The sequence below is a fragment of the Dermacentor silvarum genome, chromosome 9, assembly GCF_013339745.2.
Source record: "Dermacentor silvarum isolate Dsil-2018 chromosome 9, BIME_Dsil_1.4, whole genome shotgun sequence".
In the NCBI taxonomy this organism is placed as follows: domain Eukaryota; kingdom Metazoa; phylum Arthropoda; class Arachnida; order Ixodida; family Ixodidae; genus Dermacentor; species Dermacentor silvarum.
The window spans coordinates 95,069,948-95,095,939 of NC_051162.1; the positions used below are offsets into that span (position 1 = coordinate 95,069,948).

Genomic DNA, 25,992 nt, shown 5'->3' on the forward strand with positions numbered 1-25,992 from the left:
GTCTTTCAGCTGCAAACCAATTGTGGAAGGCTGCTATGTATGTGATCTGACTGATTATGAATGATTGTATGAGCCGTATGATACTTTCTTCCTTCATACCCTGGTGCTTGTTAGTAATTCGTTTGATTAATCTCATGGTGTTCGTTACCTTTGTGTCTAACTTCCTTATGGTTTCCCCGTTTGTACCTTTGTTCTCGATTATTAGACCCAGTACCTTGAGCTGATTTACTATTGGAATATTCCGCCCGTTCTTGGTGTGTAGCTTGATTTCAATGTGAGATAATTTTTTGTTTTGCGTCTACTTGAACATGGAAACGGAAACGGAAGTTTGCCTCGTGGTAAAGCCTCTGTCTGACAGCGCTTACCTCGCCAAAGCTGCTTGTCCATTGTCGCCTCAATTTGCGTTGACTCGAGATTCGCCTTGCTGCGCTACCATTTGGACGTTACATGTTTGTTCTCAGTCTCTGGCGAAACGCACTGATGTTCTAGTGAACCCTTGGCGAGCAGCTCTGCATTTTTCCAAAGTTTGCAGGGTTTCCAAGCTATGTTGACATCAGTACGCTTTGCCAAAGTTTCTAAAGACGCATTCCTCGAAACTCGGTGCCAGACAGCAAAATTTCTGCTTAAGGGATATTACCTACTTCATTACTGCTCATCTTCAGTTCCCCAATTAGGACACGTGCGCTAAATTGATTGACTACAGAGTTAATTATTTAAAGTTCGTTAATTAGATGACATCACTCTGCAATCAGTCTCGCAAGTAGTGTCCGCCTCTTCAAGTAATCCAGCTGATGTGACGTAATCGCGCTAATAACCGCAGGCGAGTTTTAATCAGTATGTTTCCATTTAAGTATCACCTGGTTGTAGCGTGTGAATTTTATACAGCACCGCTTTAATATACGTACGTTACCTATATAGTTATACATTACCAGGTTACACATAACCACGTAACAAATGTCCAATACCTGTTAATATTAGTGTATATTACGCCGTTTATATCCTTCTGTTGGAGCATATAAATATAAATTTATCCCCTTACCGCTATTCTTTACTCCTATCATGTAATGTATGTGTATATTAACTGTTAATAAAAATATGTTTTGCTTTTCATACCCGTCAGGTAGAGAATACATATACTGCTGCAACGAGTTACGAAGAAAATTCTAGAAAATTAAGAAACAAGAGGGCGCCGCATGGACGCAGCTTCAAGAACACAGCTTCAGTTATAGGATTGCACGGGCACGCCTTCGGAGAACGGTGAAAATACACATGTTCAAAGAAATTAGATTACTACGATTTCACCATCGTAATTTGTAAGGCGATGGATTATAAACGCGCCATAACTATATGCACGCACGCAAATACGTATTGCCTTGATGCGTTTCGAAAGCTATGCCTGCCTCGAATTAGAAGGATAAAGTGTAATAAACAACTTCGCAAATAAGTGTTTGAAGCCGAGCCGCATGCACGAAGCTTGGACGAATCCATGCACACACACGCACACAAAGTATACTTGTCATTCTCGTAGTAAATGATGACGATGATCTCTATTGGCATCCCCTTTGGGACGGGGCGGTGACAAATAGTCACCTAGCCTGCTTGACTTAATCAGCTATGCTTTACATGCTTTTCATTCTAGCATCTTTGTATAGATCTCCTTAATCTTTTTTGTCTTCCTCAAAACTTCTCTGTCTATTTGTACCGCTCGTTACATATATGCATCTAACGGATCCGGTCGCTTCAATCACTTCCCTGATTTTTTCCATTAATAGTCCACTTTACGAGAACTATACAGGGTGTTTCAGCGAACACTTTCAAGAATGTCTAAAGGTTGCCCGTGGCAGATAGCACAAATCTAGTTCATGAGCTGCGTGGTCTACTCGAAGAGGCGGACATTACTTGCACAGAAAAATTGAAATACATAATCGACTAATAAAAAAATCACTAACGGAAGTTTTCACCTAATTACTATATGGCCCATATTGCAATTTACAAATTCTAGCCGTGGAGTTCGCGAGGCGGATCCACTTGGAAAGAATGCTGAGGATGACACCAGTTTCGAGATGCTAATTCCCGAACTTTGCGGACAAATGCATTGGCTTTCCTGTTACTTTTGTGCTCCAATTCATAAAACGTCGAGTAACTGGCACGCCAGTAACTGGAAGCTCTGGAATCACGTGCGGATGTTTGCGTTCCTCTCACTTTCCGACCGCTGGACACACGAGGTTACGAGGTAACTGCGATTCACGAGACCAGATACGATCCGTTCCATTGTGCATATCCTGATTAGGGTCGTTGGGAGTTGCGGTCACGGGGCAGTGTGAGAAGCGACTGATAAGATAGGACACGTCGAATTCTTTCTTTTTGGGGTCATCTTTGCCGACACCACGTCGTGTTGGTGTATCACCGCGCACCATTTGAATAATCGCCATTATTGTTTGGGGCCGCGACGCGCGCTGCTCCCGATGCGCTTTCGCCCTCTCCCTCCCCATCCCCGGACGCGCTATGCCGCTGTTTTTTCGGCACCTCTGAAATTAAGGTAAAATTTGAGTGAGCGGGTAAGTGGGTTACTAAAAAAATACTAAGGAATACTAAGAATGCTAATAATGATGAATAATATATAATAAAAAATGAATAAATAATATATAATAAAAATAATGAATAAATAATATATAATAAAAATAATAAGTAATAATAAACAATACTAAGAAATAAAAGGAATATTCAAAAAATAAAAATCTTGTAAACCTAGTTATCACGAGTGAAAGGTCTGTTTGGCTTGCCTTTGCAAAGACTATGCAAACAGTGTTTCATTAATGCACGCTTCCGTGCTTGGTAATTGCTTGTCAATAACGTGCTAATCTGGCCCCCCTTTGCTCCGCTGTTTCAGCAGCCAACTTTACCTTTGCTTGAGATTTCGGAGCCTGCCGTCTAGCTATATCTACTGGATGATTGGATTAAGCCTGTCGCTTGCACTGAGGCGCACGCACAGACGGCCGATCCGGTGCGCCATTCATGGCTCGACTGAGCGAGCAAGCGCCGGCGAAGCAGCCGTTAAACGCTCGCTATAGTCACGCGGTATACCGCAGCGGCGAGGCTCCGAGCGAGCGCAGCTGCGACGCATCTCCGCAGCGGATCACGTGGCGTGACGTCACACTTGCCACACTTGCGCTCCGGCGGCTCGAGGTCATCGCGACGCGATGAACGACCTTGCGAGACTGGCGTAGTAGAGCTGTCGCTCTAATAATTAGGCTTAACATCCCGAAGCACGTACAGTGGCGTCGCAGTGGAAGGCTCCCAAATTAAATTTGACCACGAAGACCACGAAGGATTTGACCAAAAGCACGGTACACGAGCGTTTTTGCATTTCGTCCCCCATCGAAATGCGGCCGCCTCTGGCGGGAGTCCAGCCCCCGACTTCGAGCTCGGGAGAGCAGCGCCATAGCCACTGCGCTTAAATTTACACCCTTGAGGGTGTAGATCTGCCATAAATGTTCAGTAAGGGTGTAGATCTGTCATAAAGGTGTAAGCAAGGGTGTATATCTGTCATAAAGGTGTAAGCAAGGGTGTATATCTGTCATAAAGGTATAAGTAAGGGTGTAGATCTGTAACTCACACCCCTAAAGCTTTCACGGGTGTAAGGAAGTGAGTTATAGAACGATTTGGGGGGGGGGCACCCTTAGGGGTGTAAATTAGTGAGCTACCGCGGCCGCTGTAAAGGAGCATTTTTTGCTCCTTTACGTATAGCTGTCCAAGAAACTGACCTCGAGAGGCCTGGAAATAATTAATTACAGCACGTACGATGCGATTCGTCCAAAAAACGCGCGTGAAACGCAACGCGGCTTCGGACGGGAAAAGGGTGACGCGAGATTCACGTTACCGCGATAGCGGAGGTGACACGGTCACGTGGTGTGTCACAAACTCTGGAGTGTGCGAGTCGACCCGGTGTGGTAGTTTGAATGCCATACAACGATTGGTGTCGAACTGTGCGCGTTTCCTGCGTAAACGCAGCGGAACCCGTTCTCCCCTTTTGTCCCGCCAAAATGCTGTGTGTACTAAGCTTTCGGCAATATGGTCATAGCAATTAAAGTCGTTAAATACTTTAAATGCATTAAATTTTAAAGTGTTGAATATGACCAGAGTATTGAAGGACTCTGGTCATATTGTTGTGTGCTCTTCTATGGTGTCTGATATACTGAGAGACCGCCACGGTTGGTTTTGGGTGATGCGAATAACCTCATCATCCACGTCAGAAGCCTCACTGCCCTTGGCGAGCGATTTGGTCGCAATAAAAGGTGACGTAATAAATAATGTGTAGCACACTCGAGAAACTTAGGCTATTTAGCGTAATTTACTACGTCTACAGCTATCAAATAAATAAAAACGAGACAAGAAAATTTCGTTTGATATTGCCTTAACGTTTCAATTTGTGGATATCCGCAGCCAAGATAGACAAAAACCTTCCTTGCGCTTGTGCTCGAACGATGGCGCTTATCCGTATGCGAGAGATTGCCCTAAAAGCAGGCGGTTTGTGAATATCTCCAATCCAAATTAAAACTGGGAGTATTGAAGTATGGATGCACTGTCGCGCTCGGTATGAGCTACAGCACGAAAGCGTGTGGCAAAGCGTGGTCGCGCGTTGTAGCTCATGCGTATCGCGATAGTACCTAGTTGCTATCGCGAAACAATCAAAATAAATTGCAGACATCAGAAGAACCTTCACGGAATGAGGAAATCTTGAAAATTATACCAAAAGTAACCTTACACTTTTGCACTAAATTGATTGATTATGCAGCTAGATGTTCTCTTTAATGTCGTTCACCTCTGCACAATAACGTACAGAGATTGCACAAGCCCACAAATTTAACCGTAAACGCGAAAATGTATTTGGACAATTGCGAACAATACAGGGGTTTGCAGGTAGATTGGGTGTTAGAGCCGACTTGCGCTCAATCCACGGCACCTTCCGCCAACGCCACCTAGATTCTTCCGCACGCCCTTCCGCACACGTGTGGCCCTAGAAAAAGCGTGAGTCGACCCCAAAATTGGTTGACTGTGGTTGTACAAAGAATGTCGTCGAAGCCAACGGTTCGTCAATGCGATTAGTGTTCGCGAGGGCAGCGATTGTTTTCTTCGGCAGCGTTTACGCGCGCGTATAGCTTGATCCCTCGAATGAGCTATAGAGCGCTATAGACGGCGGTAGAGACGTGGGCCAAACACGCAGACAAACACGGGCACCAACTGCGCCAACTGATCTTCATTCGAAGGTACACATATTCACGCATCCTTCTTGTTTGGCGAACGTATAATCACCGTGACGCGAAAGAGCAAAAGAAATTGAAGACGGGTATAGATGCATGTACCGATTGAACCGAGAGAGCCATCTAAGAACGATCAATTCCTTTTCTTGAAGAGGCCCCTAAGCATCGTCAGTGCTTTCGCTGTGTGGGACCAAACTAGCCCAATTCAAGACACCGCTTGAGGGAGTTACGCGTGCGCAAACGCTGAATAGGGACTTTAGTAAACGCTGCTTAGGAAGACATGTTGCTGCATCGACGAAAACAAAGGCCGCTTGTCTAAATGTTGGTCATAACTTCATTCCTTGTTGAACCAATCTTTCTGCGAACCTGTCCTAACTAAAAATAATTTTTTTTTTAATGTGGGCAGCTTGCACTAGGGGTGCAAGGCTGGAGTAAACAGCGGAGCTGGTGATCGACCTAGCATTTTCCAGGTTTTACTAGGCTTGGCTAAGTTTTGCTAGGAAATGCTAAGTGCTGCTAGGCACGGTATTCCGAATCGGCTCGCCGCCGACGCGCAGATTCTCGCTTGGCCGCGCGACGCGCTTCAAGATGAGCGGCTTTGGGTGTCCGGATTTTCTTTGGTGGTTCCATGTCAAGGCTACACGTACTCGCCACAGAGTCAACGAGAGTTCTGCCGCCGTCGCGGCGGCTCCGAGCTTTTATTTCCCGGTGGCGTCACGACTAAGCTCCGCCTCCACACTTGCCGGGCACGGCTAGACAAAGCCCACACAGCCCGCGAACCGTGTTGACGCGCAGTGACGTCACGATTTTTTGGCTCCGCCTACCCGGCGGAGCAAGGAGATTTTGGCGGGAGCAGTTGTTCTGGTGAGATCACGTGATCCCTCGGTGGGCGCGCGGTGTCGGTGTGGCTAAGCGAAGTATGTGCGAGGTAGCTGGGAAAGGCGGCGTGAAGAGCTTGGCGAAGCGATGGCATGCCTAGGCGGAGCGGGGGAGCAGCTATGCCAGGTGGTTGCTAGGCAACGCGCGGTGACGTCATCGCCAGGCGCAGTTTCTGGTCTCTGCTACGCGGCGCGACGAAGATCTTAAACAGCTCCGCTGTTAAAAATAAAACCTTAAATATAGGCGCAAACATATGTCGAGACAATCAATGACGTAATGGCGATCTGATGCGGGAATGTCAACGCTGCGTCGACGCTGCTCTTTGCATTTTGTGTTTTCTGACTTACCAAGATTTTACAACGAAAATAGTGTCTTTTTTATTATCGTGGAAGGGCAATGTCCTAATACAATCGAAATTATATTACTATTTAGTGTCCCTTTAAGTAAAATTCAATCTTTTTTGGGGGGTAAACAAAGAGAAAAAGCAAACAATTAAGGTCGCACAAGGTTAAGTACTAAACCACTTCAGCATTTGCTGTTTGTGCAAGGTCTTATTGTCTTCGTAAGCAGAAGCATGCGATTAAATTAGTGCGCATTATCCAGAAAACGATGTCGATACGATGTACGGCACGTCTGCGATACGATTGTCGGCAAGACAGCGGTCGAGTGGGGCGAATTGTTAATCGATGCGGTCGCAACAATGGGAACACCGCCTTTATCGAAAAAACCTTCGCCTGCATTGTATCTTTCTTTCTTACGCTTATCGAATGAACGGCTTTATTTTGGGCTTCTCGGTGTTCTCCATTGACCTCTGTCAAATTGCGGGTCCTTGCAGTGGTTATATTTGACCTCTCTTGAGTCGTCGGTCACCTGTTCCTCTTCCTTCTCAAGGCTATCCCAATGAAGCATCAATCAATTACAGACATTTAATTTGTTTAGGTGTCTCCTGCTTTACACATTTTCTCCTTAAACCGCTCTCTGCACTTCGGTGCCCTTGCAAGGACAGTTATACTTACTCATTGACTCATGTCCACAGTGTGTTTGCGTGCGTGTGTTTGCGTGTGTTTGCGTGCGTGTGTGTGTGCGTGTGTGTGCGCGCGTGTGCGTGCATGTGTGTGCGTGCATGCGTGTGCGTGTGTGCGCGCGTGTGTGTGTGTGCTTGCTTGCTCGCTCGCTCGCTCGCTCGCTCTCGCATATTCGCGCATGCATAACGCGGCTGTTCACTGGGTGACTTGTGATATAGAACAGGGCGATGGCGCGATGAAGCGTTATCGAATCGTGCAACTTTGCAAGTGATGCTCTGCTGTAGAGAGTTCCACGTTCGTAACTGTTGGCGAATGAAAGCTTCACACTTCGACAACGCTTCATTGTGCCATCGTCGTGTTGCATGCATACATACAAAATACATACATGCATGCATACATGCATGCATACATACATGCATGCATACATACATGCATGCATACATGCATACATGCATACATGCATACATGCATACATGCATACATACATACATGCATACATGCATACATACATGCATACATACATGCATGCATTGCGTACGTTCGTATACGTACCATCGACCAAAAAAGTTTCCGAACCACGGGATCTCAGAAAACGCTAAGTATCCTAGCAGCCTTTAAAAGCAGCCGGTAAAACCGTACATCACATTGTTGTTCGCATATATACCAGTAAAGGCTGGAAATGGGAATACCATGCAGGGGGGCTGCGTTTTGAGGCTGCGGAGATATTCAGCTTTTTGTCAGATCCCTTGGTCCGTAATCTTTCTTGGTCGGTACTACGTACGTACATACGAACAACATGCATACAATGTACCCATGTGTGTATGTTCGAACACCGGGAGACTATAAGATGAATGTATAACCACTGGGTGCGGGCTATTCCATCTGCCTGCAGTTGTTGTTTCTGAACCATAGGAGGATGTGGGAAATGTCAAAAAAGCGATTCTTGTTGTCATGGATACCGTGCTATACCGCACGAATTCGAATCTCCAACCTCATTCTTCCTCGCAGGCCACCGAGAAAGGCGCCACCCCCACGGAGTATGGCCTCATCTTCTCGTCCTTCTACTTAACCATCTTCCTCATCGCACCCGTCTACGGAAAACTGGTGAGTGCACGATTCACTCACCGCGTGTGCAGTGGATCGCAAATGTTTACGGGACGCGAGTTCAACGACATGTGTGGATGTCTGCTCCTTTTAACGGAGCAGACATCTGCCAGAGCTGACATCTGCAGACAAAGGAGTGGCCTGGTGCAACCATATTTAGGTTTGAGTATGCATTCGTGACAGCCGTGTCCGGAACTTTCACAGCAATTACTAATATTGCATTTCATTCGGCAAATATTCGTTGCCAAAATGCATCAACTGAGTGTTACTGATTGTCTATCATCGCGGAACTTCTGGTAAATCACTAGCCAACAACTGCAAAGCTATACTCTCGAACACGTCAGTAATATCGGCACCCTTAGACAGGACGTACACTAATCTCAATTTGTACGCAAATCGCAACTCGTACAAATCGAGTGCTGCTCGGGAATAATATAGCCCTGTAGTTCGGTCAAGCAATTGTCGCCCGCGGAATATGCGGTTAGGCGGAATGCATACTCGTGTCATCTGCAGCACAGTGTTGCGATCGGTCTGAAGTTCGGCGTCGCAAGTCCGGGCAACGCTGCAGCTCGCTGTATTTTGTCGAGCTAAGCACCCTTCTTGAATGAACGTCATTGTGTGCACCCATGCCCACTATGTTGAGGATGCACTGGCGCTTCCGGTACGTCAGGCCCCGGCCACAGCTCGCACCCACGGCCACACCCTGAGATGACCCGGCTGTACAGCGACGGACCACAAAAGAAATGTTGGCTCTCCCGTAATCGAGAGTAGATGTAAGCTTGAAATGGCTACCGGCAGAGCAGATTGGTTGGAGATGATACTAGCCACTATCTTCAAATGGGTGTAGTGCGTGTTCGCAACTGCAAACCCCACCACACCACGCCATACTGGGCACTGGTTCATATGGATGCTATAGTTTCCTGTCACAGAACCTCATTGCAAATCTCGTCTCGGCCAAACAGCCATCCGCGGCGCGCCGGACGCTGCCGGCTTGATCACGCTGCAGCGTGGTGCCATCTCTCGAGCTGGCGCAAAGCCTGTGCCGCGGAACTCACGAACCGCTGGCGTTGAAAAGAGCACAGGCAACCCTGTCTCAGCGCCAAAAGATGACAATCATGTCTATGGTGCCCTGTATCTGCCTTTTGAACGTCGCTATTGGAAATTCCTAACAAACATTAAGAAGAACTCGGAAGCAATATTTTTGTAGCTTGTTTAGGCAGTAATTAGCGTATGTAATGCTGTCCTGTACAAAGGGTTGGGCTCCAGAGACCGCAGTTTCTTAACTTTTGACTGGTTGTCCGGATGATCTCGTTTTGTTCTCGCAGCGATGCCCGGATAACGGCTCTGGCTTCTGGCTGAAAGTCAGTTGAAGGTCGCCACAAACGGGAGCTAAACGCATTTCATGCTTAAAAAGGAGACCTCCCAAGGAATTCTCCGCCAATTGCCTGAAGATGTTATAAAAGGCCGGCCATGGCTCCACTGTTGCCAGACCCTCTCGGGAATCTGATGAAGTCACTCACTACCTTGCACAAAACATGTAAATTACATTTCTTCTCGTTTTCATCATCGCGATGCCCTCCTTCGTCGTCGTCGTCGTCGTCTCCTGATTCCTGCGGTGAAGGCTCACCTTTCTCAGACATGATCGTATCAACGCGTTCAAGAATTCGCTTGACGTAAAACCGAACGAAGCGGCGGGCTGGGACGGACCATGCCATCTTATAGAAGTACCTCTTTCTTCGCAGATAGCCTGGGTGAGACCGAACATAATGCTGAACGGAGGGTTCAGCCTTACCTGCCTCTGCGTCGTACTCTTCGGGTGAGTACGCTACGCTTCTGAGCACTCGCTATGAACGGACGCAAAAACGCAACAATATAAGTTCATTCGGTTTGACTAAATATTGAAGCTTGCCGCTGCCATCGCGGTCGTAATGTTAATGCGTGATTCGACAAAACCTTAAGGCCACAATTTTCAGTGTGTGAAGTATAGTTATTCCGTAGAAGGCATCGCAGATAAAAGAAAAACCCTCCATTCCACCCTGTGGAGTGTGCCGGCTTGGTCACACAGCGTGGTGCCATCTCTCGAGCTGGCGCAAAACCTGCGCCGCGGAACTCACGGACCGCTGGCGTTGAAAAGCAACAGCGAAGCTGTTGCCGACGTTAGAGAAGCACTGTCATCACCAGCGAGATACGTCACGCGAGCACGCACGCATGCGGAAGTGCAGCATACATCCTCATTCTTCAAAGCCGTCTGCCAAGCGCAAGGGACTTACAGAAGTAATTGAATTTTCTCAAAGTAATAAATTGCGTCAGACAATGTGTAAAGTACGTACGACTTACGCAGGAACTGCAGACATGATCGCTTCGGATTCTAATTCGAACATACGAGAAAAACGCAATTCCGTTGCGAGGAAACTAAGACACAGCCCTTTTCGAGCTGCCGTTTGAGGTCTGTATGAGTGGCCGCGGCCGCGACCGCTAGGTGGCGGTACTGATTTTGGTTGAGCACAGAATGAGCCCACGAACTATCGCGACCAACTGGAGGCTAACAGCTTCGCTTTAAGACAATCGCGCTGCGAGACGCGCGGATCGAGTGATACTTGCGTTACCGCACTATACTCGCGACTGCGTCCGCAGTGTTGGCTGCAGATTACGAAAAAAGGAGTAGCGAGCGTCGTCACCGGTGTTAAACGAACGTTCCACTTTCAGGTTCATCAACCATGCCCCAGCCGGCAAGACGTTCGTGGGGCTGGCGTTCCTCATCCGCATCCTCGAGGGACTGGGCGCGGCCGCCTACATCACGGCCAGCGCCACCATCATCATGTCCGAGTTCCCGGGCCGCATTGGCACCGTCCTGGTAAGCGGAAGCGTCACGTGTCGTTTGAACGTGCTTAGACGGCGCGCTCGCGCCCCCTAGTATCTTCTGTATTCCTTGACAACTATTTTTACTGATCTCGTGGTAATATTGTTTAAACCGGAATCATCGGTGATTTTTTTTTTTTCATTTCCGGAATTCTAGCGCCGGTAGGTCAGCTTGACGTCACGAATTTCAAACTATTTTTTCTTGTATATTAAGGCTTGTGTGACTAAGTAAAAGTTACCGAAACTTGCTTAATTTGGTATTTCGGTAGTTTAGAACACAGTACGTGTAGTCCATCTTTACGGGTAACAAAATTATCTATGCAACGGCAGGCGCCGTTAATATCCGTGACGTCAAGGCGCGTCCGCTGCGGGAACGTGACAACGTTCAACTGCCTGTTATAAGTGCGAAGCACTTTCGGGACCGGGGCTGTCGGCGTCTAACGTGAAGTCATGTCGTGGTGACGCACAAAAGCAAGATCTGCCCAAAACTCGCGTCTCGTTCACTTGGTATATACCAAAATTGGCATGGAAGGGTACGAATGTATGACTAACATGACTGAGAGGTCATGACATCAATAACATCTCATGCTCGTCAGTTACGTCACGATTAACGACAATAAAACACGTGTGGCTCCACACCCGCATTGGATATGCGGGTATATGAGCCAGGGATATGCGGTAATTAGTAGAAACTCGTGAAAATCGCTTCTGAAACGCCAGTCTGGTGCCAGCGCAGCGCAAGATAGGGCGCCACCACCCCACAAGCGCTCGTTTCTTCCTCACTTGTGCACGAATAGCACAAGAATAACATAAGAGAAACACCGGCGCATCACTGCTTCGCACTTCCCCAGGTTTCACGTTAGTGGAGCTGCATTAGAGCTGGATTTGAACTACACAAGCGCAGAATTTGAATCCAGCACTTAATGTCGCTCCAATCCTGCTTAAATCCTGCGCTTGTGTAGTTCAAACTACAGTTCCTAGAATCCTAGACACTGTAGTTCAAACCAACGGTGGTTTAACATAAGGGAAACTCCGGTGCATTACTGCTTCGCACTTCCCCAGGTTTCACGTTAGTGGAGCTGCATTAGAGCTGGATTTGAACTACACAAGCGCAGAATTTGAATCCAGCACTTAATGTCGCTCCAATCCTGCTTAAATCCTGCGCTTGTGTAGTTCAAACTACAGTTCCTAGAATCCTAGACACTGTAGTTCAAACCAACGGTGGTTTAACATAAGGGAAACTCCGGTGCATTACTGCTTCGCACTTCCCCAGGTTTCACGTTAGTGGAGCTGCATTAGCGATGGATTTGAACTACACAAGCGCAGAATTTGAGCAGGATTGGAGTTCCATTAGGCGCAGGATTTGAGCGGGGTTTTAACTACACAAGCGCAGGATTTTTTTGGCGTGACGTTCAAGCACATATTTTGAAGGGTTACCGAATCTCGATGTGCATGCAGTTAATTACCTCGTCCTACGAACGAGTTGGAGATGGAACTGTCGACGAGAGTGGCAGTATCGGTCTATTGGCTGGTCATCTACAGTCGGTGACAACCTAAGAATTGCAGACAAGCTGCACCCACATAAAACACCGTACAACTGCACTTTATCCCTGAAAGAGAGCCGACCCACCACGGGCCTATTCACAATTATTTGCAAATTATGCACAAACAATTAGGTCCGCTTATTTCCCTGTCGTCATACGATAGTGCTTTTTTGAAAGCTTTTTTTTTCGTACAGTAATGTCTGTGTCACTGGTTTCAGGCTGAAACTTGAATGTCTGGGGCAAATTTTATGGGCGATCCTGATGTCAGTGCTCAGCCAAAGCCTTTAATTTAGCTTGAAACAGCGAGCTTTTATTTTCCAATTAGTCCAGCATTTACAAATGCCACTAAGCTGTGAGTGGACTCCATATTTCAGAGGTGAATGGCAGGTGAGCAGTGTTTCTGTGGTTGAGCTTGTACCTAATTCCGAGGTTGTCACCGAATATAATTCCTTGTAGCGAAGACTTCCACAAAGACACTGAAATAGGAGGCACGCGAGAACGGTAAAGTTACGTGTATTGTCTACTTTGTCATCTACGTTCGTGTCGTTGGGGCTGCGCTGCAACAAATTAGAAGCAGAGCAGTCGTATCGCTGATTTGAAAAAAAAATGCGGCTACATTGTTGAATTTATCTGAACGTTATCCTTGCTTATCAGGGGTTGTTGAGCTCCGTTTGGAATTCGCGATCTCGTCGTCACTTTCGCTGGGTTTCCGGATAACACTGGCACTCGGTGCGCGCGATGTGTTTGCTTAGATAAGAATGTGCGAATATTCTAAATTCCCAACGCGAATCGTAGACTCTTCGTCGCGTCTTCGAATCATGCTTGAGTCTTGAATTTGATGTTCGGAAGTTCCGAATATTCGCTTATGGTTGAGTATACGGAAGCCGATGGTCTACTGTTTGACAAAAACTCGTCAGGCGATATGAGTATAAGATTACTACAAAAACAAGCACTATTATCTCATGTTCAAAGTAATAAACATATAATAATTGGGATTTCGGGGCCGCTACGGGTCTCTTGTTCCGACTGGGTGGCGTGAAAGCAGAATGAACCTTATCTTAGACGAGCTCGTAGAGGCCAATTACAGTAGTACCAACGCGAGCCATAAAATTAGAGCTGTCGAAGTGGATGAGAAAAATGATATGTTACGGAAACTATAGAGTGGGTTCAGACCATGCAGGCAGACGCTTGGATGATGCCATCCTTTTACTAACGCAGTGCAGATATATTTCAAAAGCTCAGAATAGACATTCATGGATAGCATTTCTAGATAATAAAGGAGCTTACGACAATGTAGACGACAATGTGGCATACGCTCAGGCATGAGGGCTTAAATGATTTCGTAGAGCTGCCGAAGGAGATATATAAGGGCAACCGAGTACAAATCGTATTGGAAGGCCGGAAATGCAAATAACTAGCGGAAATTCACTGAGAACTGACGCAAGGATTCCCTCTGTCTCCATTATTGTTCACGCTTTATGTTAAGAGCATAGAAAGACGACTGGAAAACAGGGATTCAGGGTTTGATTTATCTTACATCCGTAATGGACAAAAGGTGCAACAGAGCGCCCCTGTGCTCATGTATGCGTACGACATAGTGCTACAAGCGGAGAATGCAAGGGAAATTTACGGAGACTTGCGAATATATATGGGCAATACAGCGACAAATCTAGACCCTAAATTTAGCGCGAAGAAATCGGGAGCTCTGATATTTAATGAAGAGACGAGTAATGACGTGGTATCAACTCAACAGCAAGTCACACCCATGCGGAAGCAATATAAATACATGGCTGTATACATGAACGAAGGAAACACCTGCTCACACATCCACAAGATAATCAGAGGGTGAATTGGAACAAAATTCGGTTATGAAATATAGGGGCACGTTTGGGCTACAACAAGTTTGCGAAAGCAAGGGGAATGCGGGAGATGGCGATTCAAGACGATGAGTAACACAAGAACAAGGTGAGAGCAGGAGCCAACGTTTCGACAAGTGGACTTGTCTTCTCCAAGGCGCGAGGAATTTCACAAGTGTGCGAGGAAGTGTGCGAGGAATTTGGAAAGGAACATTGTTGCCAGCGCCAACGTTCGCAACTGCCATTTCGTGGGAATCCAATCGGAGATCTTGTCGGGGTGGAAAGTTAACCAAAGATCGGTCAGCCGGTTGGCTTTGGGAGCCCATGGAAAAAACCGCAGACGAGACAGTGCAGGGTGGCATAGGTTGGGCCTGTTTGGAAGTCACAGAGCGCAGAGAACAATAGTTTTGAAGAAAGACTAAGGAACTTAATTGGACGAAAATAAATGGGCGGCTAAAGTGCACAAATATTTGTACCTCAAAGCGTGGACACAGAGTGAAGGAAGATGTCAACAAAGTTGCTAACCAAGTACAGGGTAATTGAAATTGTAGACAGACAACCAGGAGTCGATCGTCAACAAGAAGTGAGAGAAACAGAGGCGGTAAATTGGATGCAAAGGAGGGCACCAAATAAAGACGACGAAGATTTACAAGAATGGCAAGAAAAGAATTGGATAAGAAAATCTGTACGGTAACACAAAGTGCAGTGCCTCGCCATTTGAGGCCCGAGCTGGATGAGACATATGTGTGCTGCTGCGGAAATCCGGAGAGATCTCGGCCCATCCCAATGGACTGCGAAGGCATTCACCCAGCGAGACCCGTAGCAAACGTTCACCTTCCAGAAAAGCTGGGATTTAAAGTGGATGGAAGCGTTAACCGGTCAGCTTTCGAGATAAGCAGGAGACGATTAAAGTACTGGTGGAAACAAATCAGGGAAACGATTGATGGAGCCGGGGCCGTTACACGCATATGTACAGTATTCAGAATATAGAGATATACGTTTCAATGAAGATAGAAACGATCAATGGGAGGGAACAAAAAAAAAAACTACACTGCAATAGATGCATGTAATACTAGATTAGCTTGAGCAGCCTAAGTGATTTGTCGCCGCCCTGTTTCGATGGGAATGCCAATAGACATCATAATCATCATAACTTATTTTTCTCTTCTGGTTTGCCAATTAAGCCTCTCTAATCACGTTACATGTGTGTGTGTGTGTGTGTGTTTTTTTTTTTTTTGCTATCGTGGAAGGGTGATTTACCAATACAGCTCGAATTATTTTTCTCGTCAGTGTTCCTATGAAACTTTGAAACTCTGCTTTACAAACACGCACGCACGCCACCTGGTATATCGGGACGAAATGCAAGAATGCCCGTGTCCCGTGCGTTGGGGGTGCGTTAAAGATCCCCTGGTGGTCGAAGCTTATCGGGAGTTCCCTCGCTACGGTGTGCCTCATAATCAAATCGTGGTCGTGGCACGTAAAACCCCAAAATTCAATGCAATTCACCTGATGTATCGTTTGCATGGTGGGACTTCATTTCTGAATCAGTCAGGGTTCGTTCAAGATTCTAAAAATGAAATATTCTTTATTCGATTCGAAATTTGAATTCAGTTAATTTCCTTTTATTCCGATAGCAATTATATGGACACTCCAGGCGCATTTCTACCGTCGCCGTCGCGTGACGTTCCGTATAAGGACCAAGGGCGACGAAATCGTCGCCGCGCGCCGTATGCTGTATGTGCGAGTGAAAGCGTGCGAGGGTGAGCCGGCGATCACGGCCACACCGTGATCACGGCTCAATCCCGCGCACGCAAGAGAGGAGAGCTGGAAGGAAGCGCGCCGTCTTCCGTCGCGCGCAGCGCTCCGGGAGAGGGTAAGGAGGGGGAGTGCGTTCTACTCCGGGCGGCCGCGCCCGTCGGCCCGGGCCGCTGTATCTTGAAAGCCGTCTGCGACGGGGGTGTACACAGTCCACCGTGCGCTGTGTTTTCGCGGCTTAGTTCGCGTTGATGCGGGACACAGCTCGAAGGTCAATTCGCTCGCTGCTGCTGCCGCGTTTCCTCCCTCCAGCGGTTTGACAGCGAGTTTGCGCGGTCATCGAGTGACTTGGATTCATGTTTGCTTGTGCGCGTGTGACACATGCTTGGTAGTCTTGTTGGTATGCCTACGTTTACAAGTTTATGTGGCGGATAAAACTAATACGGCTACTAATTTGAAACGATGCTTCGCCTTCCGGGAGAAACTGCGATTTTTTTTTCGTATATTCGTATTTGATTCAAAAACTATGCCGTTCTGACATCTCCACGTCCCCCCGTAGCGAAGACCGTTTGGAGAGCGCGGCCCAACGCGCGATAGAATGCTAGCGCTTCCTTCGAACAAAGGAATAAACGACCCAGCGAGCAAGCATGTAAGTGTGTGGCGAAGCAAACAAACCGCGATGTTTGAGGCAAACACGAGCTCAAGGGAGCGCACTCGTGATTATCGCTTTGTGCCGCTTCGTTTTTTGCGAGCTCCGCGTTGGCATCTTGCTGGAGTAGTACGTGTGCGTGTGCACCTCGACCTCAGGCTTCGAGTGCAGCGTTTACACTGACCCTCAGCTTTACTGTGTCATTGCCCTTTTACAGTGAAAGCTGTGTATGGCTAGGCGAAACGAAAAACCGTTCGTCCCATGTTTCTCTAAACGTCTCCATTGGCTGCGCCGTCAGTTACGTCGTTCTCTACGTCGCACCCAAGCGCGCGCGCCATTGGCAGCGCCGTTAGTGACGTCGTTCTGTGCGTCGTACCTGCTCTAGCCCGCAACGCCGGCTCCTCGGCTCGCCGTTGTCGCATGCGTTCGATATCTCGAGTTAGCTCGGCGTGGTGGTTAGCAGCATCTGCCCGCCATTGGCGCTTGCGTTCCACTAGAAACACAAACCTGTAACCAATAATTGAGAAACGCTTCAATACAGCGTCGGGATTAACCCACTGCTAAACACCGGGGCCGCACGTTTCAGCTTCGCTGGTTAACCATCTGTACGGAGTGCTTGGGCGGTGTTTTTTTTTTCCTCCCAACTGAAAAGGGTTCCGTATTCAATTCTACGAGTTATAGAGCAATTTACACCCTTATTCGCTTTTAAGGTTTTAAATTGTTCTATACCGAAGGCCATCACACCCATTTTGAGTGTAAAAGTGCGTGTTATAGAACAGTTTACACCCTTACTCGCTTTTAAGGGTGTGAATTATTCTGTAAGTAACGCCGTGACACCCACTTTGGGTATAAAATTGCGAGTTATAGAAAAGTTTGCACCCTTATTCGCTTGTAAGGGTGTGGATCGTCATATAGCTAACGCTAGTACACTCTTTTTTGGGTATAAGGGTGGGAACTACAGATCGATTTACACCCTTATTCGCTTTAAGTGTGTTAAATTGCTCCACAGTGTAGTTACCTCGCGCACCGTGTTTGTGTGCGCTTTCAAGAATCCCAAGCGGCCGAAATATACTCCAAAGCCTCCCCAGTATGCAGCGTCCCTCGTCCACATGGTATTTAAATGGGCGTGTTGGTTCATATCGACTGTATTACTATACTCGCTGCCAACGTCATATGGGGGCCAAGGGCACTTCAAGCTGTGTTTATGAAGCTGTTACCCCCCGCTTTCTGCGTTTGTACTGAATGGCGACAAATAAAAGAAGAAGAAAAAGAAAACAAACAAACTATGGGAGGGAATCACAAGGCAGACAAGAACGACGGGACGCTCTTTCTTGTTTTGTGGCTTCTAACTTGTTTTGGAGGACTTGAAGGATTATAGTTGAAGTAATGAATACCGTTACACATGATCTCAAGTTTATACAAAACTCGCACTACAACGGCATTTATCGACTGGTTCAACCAGTACAACGTTGCGCGTGAACGATATAGAAAGGAGAGAAGCGGTGTTCTCATTTTTCTTTCTGTCGTCCCTGTGTAACGCCGTGCTGGCCGAACCAGTCTCCCGTTCCTCTATCACGCCATGGAACTTGGCCTGGATCATATGATACAAGTCAATGCCAGGTCGGCAGCTGTGACAGACAGTTCAAAAGGCACGTTTATATACATGCCATCTACTCCTTCTCTTCCAGTCGTCCTTGAAGACCGCCTTCAGCGTGGGCGTCATCATCGGGCCTACCATCGGTGGCTTCCTTTACGACGTGAGTTGCTTTTCTTTCTGATTTCGCACAGCGTTAGGTGATCACACAATCTGATCATCTGCCAAACCGGATTGCATTCCCCTTCCCTTTGGGACCCATTTTGTAACTCTATAATAGACCGCCGGTTATCCGCTGTAAGCATTACATCATATCTGACCACCTCCACGCCCTCCTCTTTAAAATGCACGAGAACGGAGAAATCGTCTCGCTTGTCAACCACTGCACCGAATCTGATGACATTTGTTGCATTTAAAGGAAATAAATTATGGTACATTCGGACTCGTCGCTTTCGAGCGTTTTAGAGTGCTTTCGAGCGCATACGAGTGCTTTAGAGCGTTCTCGCGGTTTGGTTTACGTTCGGCTCGTCGCAATCTGTGGCTGCTCAGAACACATTACAGACTGGTTCGTTCAGAGCGACGCGTGCTCCAGCTCTGAGTGCTAGGAGGCACTCTCTGCTTTTAAGCTGTGAGCGCGACTAAGATGCGACAGAAACTCGATCACGTGACTGCTCCGATTGCTCTGGGAGCAGCTTAAACGTTCGTCTGCGGGGCAGGTTTTTTTCTCTGTATCCAATCTCGATATGGATGTGCATAACTGGTAACCGAGTCGGCCGCCGTTTGCAATAGGAACCAGTCGAATGTGCCGTTAGAACCTACGGACTGTCTGGAGCACATCTTTATTTCTGCCACAAAAAAATAAAACATAGTGTCGCAATTCTTTAGACTATACACCTATTGAGACACCGATAGCGGACAAAAATGATACATTATACACCGCTCTCGCTTGTATCACTAATCTACGAGTGGGATTTTCGCAAAGTCCTCGTAAACAACGTAAGAATTTCGCGTAAGCTCTCAGTTCACATATCAAAATTGTCCGCGTCAAGTATTCCAACGGGCGCAGTTTACACAACTGGAATATGTATCTGTTCTTCGTGCAGAGTTACGGATTTGTTAACTTCGCTCTTCAATTCTTTTTTCTTGTGCTTACAAATTTTCGTCGATTTCTGTAAAAACTGCGAGGCCCTAATCAAAATTCTCCTTCCAAACACGGCATGGTTGAGCCTTTTCTCTCAAATGCAGCGAGTTTCCTTCAAATTGGTTTCAACGGTCGTCTGATTAGAGCAGTACTGCGTTTTACACGCATTTTAATAAGCAAATTGGAGTACGTCTCCAGATAAATCTCCCTATTAATATCAACTACGTTAATTTCTCTGATTAATATTGACCTTACCCTATAGGTTCATTATTTAGCCAATTGAAAATTGCCTTCATTATGCCGTCCACCGTCGCTAACAGTGCATAGCTAAAAAATATAACCATCTATTTTCTCCACTTCGCCGTCTAAACAAATGTTTTTTTTTTTTTTTTTTTTTTAAGGGTGATGTGAAGGATATAAAACCGGTCTTGTTATTTACCGCCCTGCGCGGTAGTCCAGTGGCTATGCATGCCGTTGCGCTGCATCGTAAAATAATTTATAGACACCCCTAAAAGTGAAAAAAAGGGTGTAAATTTGTTTGTGTGGGGTATAGACACATTTACACTCTTTTTCACTTTTAGGGGTGTAAATTACTTTACACTGAGTTAGATCGAGGTCGCAGGTTCGGCCCCAGTCGCGACGGCCGCATTACATTGAGGACGACATGCAAAAAAAAAACAAAAAAAAAAAAACAAGCTCATGTACTTAGATTTAGGAGCACGTCAAGGAACCACCTCCCCATGGTCAAAATTAATTCGGAGTCCCCACTATACGGCGTGCCTCATATAACCAGATCGTTTTTTTTTTGCGCGTACGAGCCCCAGAATTTAATTGATCTTTGTTATTTTCTAGATTGGCGGTTACACGACACCCTTCGTCGTCTGCGGCAGCATCGGGTTCGTCTGCAATTTGGTCACGTACCTCGTCATCCCCAATATAGGTGAGTATTTACCCAACCAGAGTAAATTTTGACGTTGATTCATATGTATAGTCAAGAATATATAAGCTCTACCTTGGAGGCATACCATTTTTTTTTTTTACAATTCAAATGCACGGCAAACGCAGAGATATGCTCTCACTGGACAACTCGCTAAAACGATTTTGAATGAAATTTGGTGTACTTAAAGAAGAAATAAATTGTAACAGCTTTATAGGCAGCATAATTTCGATTTAGGGCTACGAGTTTCTTACAAAAATTACCAAAGATTATTAGGCCATCAAAAGAGATCAGCGCAAAGTTTCGGAATCCCCTGACTCTGCACCAAAAACAGACTTCGCGGTAGTGTAAATTGCATTTGTTAAAAGCATCTGAAGCGAGCAAGTGTGATGTATGTAAGTCTACATTCTTTGAATCAGCCCGGAAAACGACGGCAACACACACAAAAAAAAGAGAGGAATACAGGACGAGCGCTGTCTAACAACCCAAGTTTGTTAAGAAAAAAAAAACGCAAAAAAAAGGAACTCAAGACTAAACTTACAGAAGCCTAATTCGCATGCAGAAGATGTGCCACGATTGCGTCATCGCAGCCGTCTATCTCTTTGCTAGATTGTGAAGGCGCAAATGCTTGGGGATTTATTCCACGTGACCTAATGACATGCGCACGCACATGGTGTCTTCCCTTTTCTAGCTTTTTTTTTTTTTTTTAACGGAACAGCGCGTCATCAGATAGGCGTAGCAGAGTGTATAGTGCTCGTTGGAAGAGCCAAGTACAATACTGCAGCACGCGCATCGTTTTGAAGAAATGCAAACGAGGTGAGAGTGAGGAAATAATAAAATTGCTTTAGCCTAAGTCGAGACAGCAAATCCGTAGGCCTGTCCATGGCGAGACGTGCTTATTTAGCGACCGGTCAACTGTTGCGCGTAAGTGATCTCCATGTGGTCACTCAGGAACGGGTTCGTGTGCACAGCAACCTCGGCCTGTAGACCAAGAGCTGTTCTTGTTGATTATAGTATTCGAATGCAACGAACATTCGACAGCTTCGAACAGGGAATTGTCGAATCGCGTACGAATCGAAGAGCTGCGAATATTCGAGTGGTATTCGAAGTTAGAAATATTCGTACACCTTTACTTAGGAGTGTTTCCCAATACTTTCGTACTTTATTAATAATAAACTTATTTCAATCAGCGTCCTTGGGGAGGTCGGGGAAAAAAAGCTGACTTTAACAGGCCGACTAAAGCACCATGGTTCCCAAAAGAAATACAGCGTGTCACAAAGACAATAAACAACGACAACAGACAACATCGTACGCATCACCCTAGCGTTCAGGAAAACAAGTTGTACTTTCTCAGGTCATCCTTTTAAGTTGAATAACAGTGCCGCGGGGGAACTTTCTACAACTTCGAAAATGTGTGTCAGTATATATAGTCCGGTGAATCTGATAAAGGGCACTTTTATCACGATTGCCGCGATAAGTGTGTAGTAAATGCGCTTTCCACTGTTTCGCCTCGTTTCTTCGTGTTTTTCCGTCCGGCGATGCGATGCTTGCTTTTGGCACGTGCTGTGCCTATTCGCCGCAGCGTTATCGGGATCGGTGGCTAGGGAAAACTGCCGCGACCACTGCTTTCGCCACAGCTAGATAATGCAGTATACCTATTTGCTGTCGATTGCAACTTGCATGTCGTCCTATTTTCTCTCTCTCTCCAAAATGCGTTGCCACAGCGGGTCGACGGCTGTATTGGGCTCTGCGCGGGCCTGCAGCGTTGACCGCATCTTTGCCGTCTACGGAGAACTGGGCCCGTTTTCACAAAAAAACTTCTTACGGCAGAATTATTCGTAAGAGAAAATCTCATCCAATCCTCATCCAATCCTCATGGGGGGGTATCGGTGCAGAACGCGCAGCCGACGCACTAATAAGGGAGCGACGTCCGGAGCGGGCGTCGCGCGATTAGCCGAGACGCACGCTCTACAAAATTGTGTCGCTAAACAGGCAAAAAACACTGGAGGACGCTTAAATTTCGCCTTTACGAGTGGAACGCGATGGCGTTATCGGGCCCTGTTCGCATCGCATTTTTCTTTGAGTAGACTTCACTGCAACACACAACGTGGGAAAGCCAGCTTACCAACACCAAGCTTACACCGATCCCCTTAAAGTCCGCTTCACTTTTAAACACAAATGCATTGCTGGGAGGACAGGGGGGCAATATAAGCCGTGTTATATCTTCACTTCACTTCACTTCACTTTATTACCTTAAAGACCCCATTGGAGGGGTATTACATAAGGGGTGGTTAAAAATAATGTGGTTGATCCCTCTTATATAGGAATCGGTATAGAACACGAAAGTGAAACGTGTCTTCACAGAAGTAGTGTAATGTTTATTGCACATTGATATATAATGTCTATTGGTGTTTTGTGGCTAAAGCGCCCTTAGGCGTTGATGCACCCACGCTGACGCCTGGTGGCACGTCTCCTCCATTACGACTACCAACGTCGATGACCATGAGCAACCGTCGTGCATATGGAAGCTGCACTACGCTGCACACGCTAGCACAACGCGAAAGACGAAGCACGTAACTGACACACTAATACAACGCGCAAGACAAAGCACGTAACTGAATCGTCACCGAGTCAAATCAGCGCGTACAGCGCGTCGTAATTGCAGCCTCCGCGATCAACTTCAGAAACATTTTCAGAGCTAATTGCGGAGGCCACGCTCCGCTGTGCTGAGTACGGTGAACGCCACCTAGGTGGCGTTGGTAGTGCTTCTTGATGCCAGCGTCCCTTCGAATGCTGGCATCGAGGCGTCGTAGTGCTGAGACCACCGAAGCGTTCACTGTCGGTGCGCGTTAGTGTCATAATGCAGTACTTCTCTTTTCTGCTCGTAGGCGGCGGCACCGCCCCGAGCAAGAGCGCGGGTACACGGAGGAGTGTTAGATATATAAGGCGCGTCTGTGTAGCTCTCTGCAAATGCGTTTGTGGCGCAATGGGTTAAACGCTCGGCGATCTATCGTCGCGGACCGAGAGGTCGTGGGTTCGATTTCCAAATTTTGCATGTTTGTGGAACTTTTTCTTCTGGTTTCTTTCTTTGTATTATGTTCTATGACGTATACGGAAATACGTCAGTGAAGTCTTGGTGGACCCCGGCATAAAACATTTTCGTGTTAATATATATAAACATTAGAAACAGGCGTTCATTTTGAGATATGGGTGACAACAGCTTCGGTAAAGGCAGATGGGCTTGTGATGGCTGCGATGGCGTGTGGAAGGCCGTTTCAGTCCCTTGATGCTCGAATAAAAAATGATGCTTGAAAAGTGGTGGTCCGGGCACGTGCGCTTGCAACTTGAAGCGGATGACCGGTGCGATGAGATATGTATGAAGGGGGCGTGATGTATGGTGGGTGATTTAGGGAGCTGTAAAAAAAATGAACGGAAGAGAGAGAGAGCGGCAACCTGTCGACGGAAAGAAAGCGTTTCCAAAGCCAGATTCCTATTTCATCGATGAAATGCTGATATCGTACGAATATGAAGAATTAATAAACCTAGTAGCACGATTTTGTTCAGCCTCGAGTGCATTTATGATATAAATCTGATGCGGGTTCCAGATGGGAGATGCATACTCAAGTTTCGATCTTACAAATGATTTATAGGCCAACGCTTTTACTTGTTGCGAGGTATGACGTAAATGTCGCCTAAGAAATCCCAGTGATCTATTGGCTGATGAGATGATGTTGGTAGTGTGCAAGCGCCAGGACAGATCACAAGATAGAGTGACACCAAGATATTTGAATGATTGGACTGATTCTATTGGAACATCAGCAATGGAATAGGTAAATGTGAGGGGGTTACGACAGCGAGTGAAAGACGCGAGTTTACATTTGTTAGGATTTAGGTTCATTAGCCAGCGATTACACCATTCTTGTACATTATTGAGATCGTTCTGGATGAATGTGTGGTCAAATGTGATGGTAACTTTGCGGTAGATTACACAATCATCTGCAAACATACGAATGTTACATGATACCTGCGTTGGTAGATCATTAATGTAAATTAGAAAAAGAAGCGGTCCTAAGACGGATCCCTGCGGGACGCCTGATGTTACGCGGAGTCTGCTAGAAGAATGGTTATTAACGAAAACAAACTGAGAGCGGTTAGTTAGGAATGCTTCTATCCACTTTAGTACGTCTGGGTGTAAATTTAACTGAGATAATTTTAGAAGCAAACGTTTATGAGGAACTGTGTCAAATGCTTTTGCAAAATCTAGGAATATGGCATCAGTCTGAAGGTTACTGTCAAGGTTAGCATGCAGGTCGTGAAGGAAAATGGCCAACTGCGTTTCGCAAGGATAGCCTTTTCGAAATCCGTGCTGACAAGGGTGAAAAAAAACAGATTGAGTCTAAGAAGTTAATGATATGCGAGTATATGACGTGTTCCATGATTTTGCAGGGGACACTAGTTAATGATATCGGACGATAATTTAATGGAGTTTCCCTATTGCCCGATTTGAAGACTGGAACGACCTTGCCCACTTTCCAGTCGGATGGTAAGGTGCCTGTAGAGAGTGACTGCGAAAACAACGAAGTTAGGTACGCAGCAGATACATATTTAATATTTTTTAAGAGTTTGGAATTAATATCATCTACACCTGCTGACGATGAAAGTTTGACGTTATCAATGATCGAGGTGACTCCGTCTGCCGAGAATATAATTGGTGGCATACACGCAGATACGTTAGTAGATGTGGGAAGATCTGGAGTTGAAGTCTCGTTAGTAAATACAGAGAAAAAGGCTGCATTAAAAATGTCAGCACACTCGCTGTCGCTGACCACTTCGCCATGTGCATTTAACACGCTGATCATGCGCGCCTCCCGAGGGTTTATTATTTGCCAAAATTGACGAGGGCTGTTTGTAAGCATTTTAGGCAGTTCATCGTGGAAAAAGGAGAATTTAGCGTTCCGTATAGCCCTCAGATAATCGTCTTCGGCCACAAAATATTTCTCCCAAGCAGAGGGGTGTCCGTTTAGTTTGGCTGAGCGGAAGAGACGTTTCTTTTTGTTTTCAAGTCGCTTAAGTGTTTCAGTGAACCATGGCTTGTTCCGGTTTCCGCGGAACGTTATTCTCGGTATGAACTTGTCAACGAGATCACCTAGCTTGTCTTTAAATTTTAACCAGTTTTCATAGTAGAGCGCGTAGAACATAAGCTCACGAACATAGGAAGAAATGCGCTCAGATCACTATTAATGGCATCATAATTACCTTTATTGTACAGGCGGATTGTTTTGCTGACTAAATCGCGTCTTACGGGTTGGAACGAAAACGTGGCGTGAATTACTTTGTGGTCGCTGGCTTCAGGTAGATATGCTATTGATAAGCTTTCCGGATTGCTGG

At 46.4% G+C, this 25,992-nt stretch overlaps 1 protein-coding gene across 1 annotated transcript in view; it reads left to right on the plus strand.

Annotated features, from left to right (window-relative positions):
- The first annotated feature begins 8,093 nt into the window (after positions 1–8,093).
- LOC119463748 (MFS-type transporter SLC18B1) overlaps positions 8,094–25,992 on the plus strand; it is a 36,203-nt gene continuing 18,304 nt past the window's right edge. Inside the window, exons 1-5 of the mRNA XM_037724573.2 lie at positions 8,094–8,269; positions 10,012–10,085; positions 10,976–11,123; positions 18,621–18,689; positions 20,520–20,607. Of these exons, the coding sequence (XP_037580501.1) occupies positions 8,117–8,269; positions 10,012–10,085; positions 10,976–11,123; positions 18,621–18,689; positions 20,520–20,607 (532 nt within the window). The 5' untranslated portion in view covers positions 8,094–8,116. The remainder of the gene's footprint in view (positions 8,270–10,011; positions 10,086–10,975; positions 11,124–18,620; positions 18,690–20,519; positions 20,608–25,992) is intronic.